The sequence below is a fragment of the Sinocyclocheilus grahami genome, unplaced genomic scaffold (assembly GCF_001515645.1).
Source record: "Sinocyclocheilus grahami isolate Dianchi unplaced genomic scaffold, SAMN03320097.WGS_v1.1 scaffold24719.1, whole genome shotgun sequence".
Taxonomy (NCBI): domain Eukaryota; kingdom Metazoa; phylum Chordata; class Actinopteri; order Cypriniformes; family Cyprinidae; genus Sinocyclocheilus; species Sinocyclocheilus grahami.
The window spans coordinates 21,275-22,445 of record NW_015519583.1 but is presented as its reverse complement, the minus strand read 5'-3'; the positions used below and the strand labels follow the sequence as shown (position 1 = coordinate 22,445).

Here is a 1,171-nt window from a genome sequence, read left to right as displayed (position 1 = left end):
TGTTTCTTTCTAAGGGAAATGTCGTCTATAACAGAGTGATTTCAAGGCTGCAGCAGGAACTGTGGACTGTGCTAGTGTAGAGATTCTTCACACTCTTTGCCAGTGTTCAGGGCTCATAGCTGAAAGGTTCTCGAGTCCTCACTTGACTCTGTGACTCTACTGTAGCATTTCCATACCATCACACTTCTGCTATTTGACTTGCCCACACACAAATCAAACAGTAGACGGAAGTACATTGCTGATAAGTCTTGGTTTGTTTGAGGCTTTTCCACTCCTTTAAGTATGTGGCCAATATGTGGCTCAGAGTCAAAAGGCTCCATTTTCCTGGGAAAAAACCCCCTCTATTTTTTATGCAGTCAGTCATAAACTGTTTCTTACTTTCTTGCAGTCATGCCTTCACCACAGCACTTTGATGGTCATGCCATGGTGTCGTGGAATGATCCTGATATCACCATCGCTGTGCCCTGGTACATCAGCCTAATGTTTCGCACCAGACAGAGCAGTGGAACCGCAACCCTAATGCAAGTCAACGCTGGCGACACATCTCAAGTTACCCTTCTGGTGAGTGTCAGATATAATACAGGTCATTCTCATTTGATGTCAATTAATTCTTATACCATTTCCTAATCAGGCATGCCATTTTAAACCATTTCCTGACTTTTTCTAAGTTAAGGGACAAGTATGTGCGGTTTGAAGTACTTCTGGGAGAGCAGAAAGTGGCCACGCTGGATTTCCCAGAGGTCCGAGTGAATGATGGGGAATGGCACCACCTCCTCGTGGAGCTGAGGAGCAGCAAAGATGGGAAGGACACAAAGTACATGGCACATGTGTTCCTGGACTACAACATGGTCATGGTCAGTTCTGTGGTTACACCGTCTTTACTAAACAGAACTGTCCTTTGATGAAACCTGTTTACTGAAGTCTTCCATGCTTTACAGAAGTCAGCAGAGATTGGAAATGAGCTGCCTGGACTCAAGCTGAGGAGCCTGTTCATTGGTGGACTTCAGGGACAGAGTAACAGCATCCAGCAGGGTTTTAAGGGATGCATGCAGGTGAGGCCTAGAGAAAGCATTTGAATCTTTCACCTTGCATCAGACAGTAGCAGTTGTGAATTATATATGTGACTCTGGAGCACAATGGAGCATGTGACTCTCAATATTTAGATTTTTTT

The 1,171-nt window shown here is 44.6% G+C and overlaps 1 protein-coding gene across 1 annotated transcript in view; it reads left to right on the top strand.

Moving 5' to 3' along the window:
- Window positions 1-388: 388 nt before the first annotated feature.
- The window catches only part of LOC107580103 (cadherin EGF LAG seven-pass G-type receptor 1-like), a gene marked incomplete at both ends in the record, with an annotated part of 22,042 nt that continues 21,259 nt past the window's right edge, over window positions 389-1,171 (top strand). Inside the window, 3 exons of the mRNA XM_016265849.1 lie at window positions 389-561; window positions 669-854; window positions 939-1,052. Coding sequence (XP_016121335.1) covers window positions 389-561; window positions 669-854; window positions 939-1,052 — 473 coding nt within the window. The remainder of the gene's footprint in view (window positions 562-668; window positions 855-938; window positions 1,053-1,171) is intronic.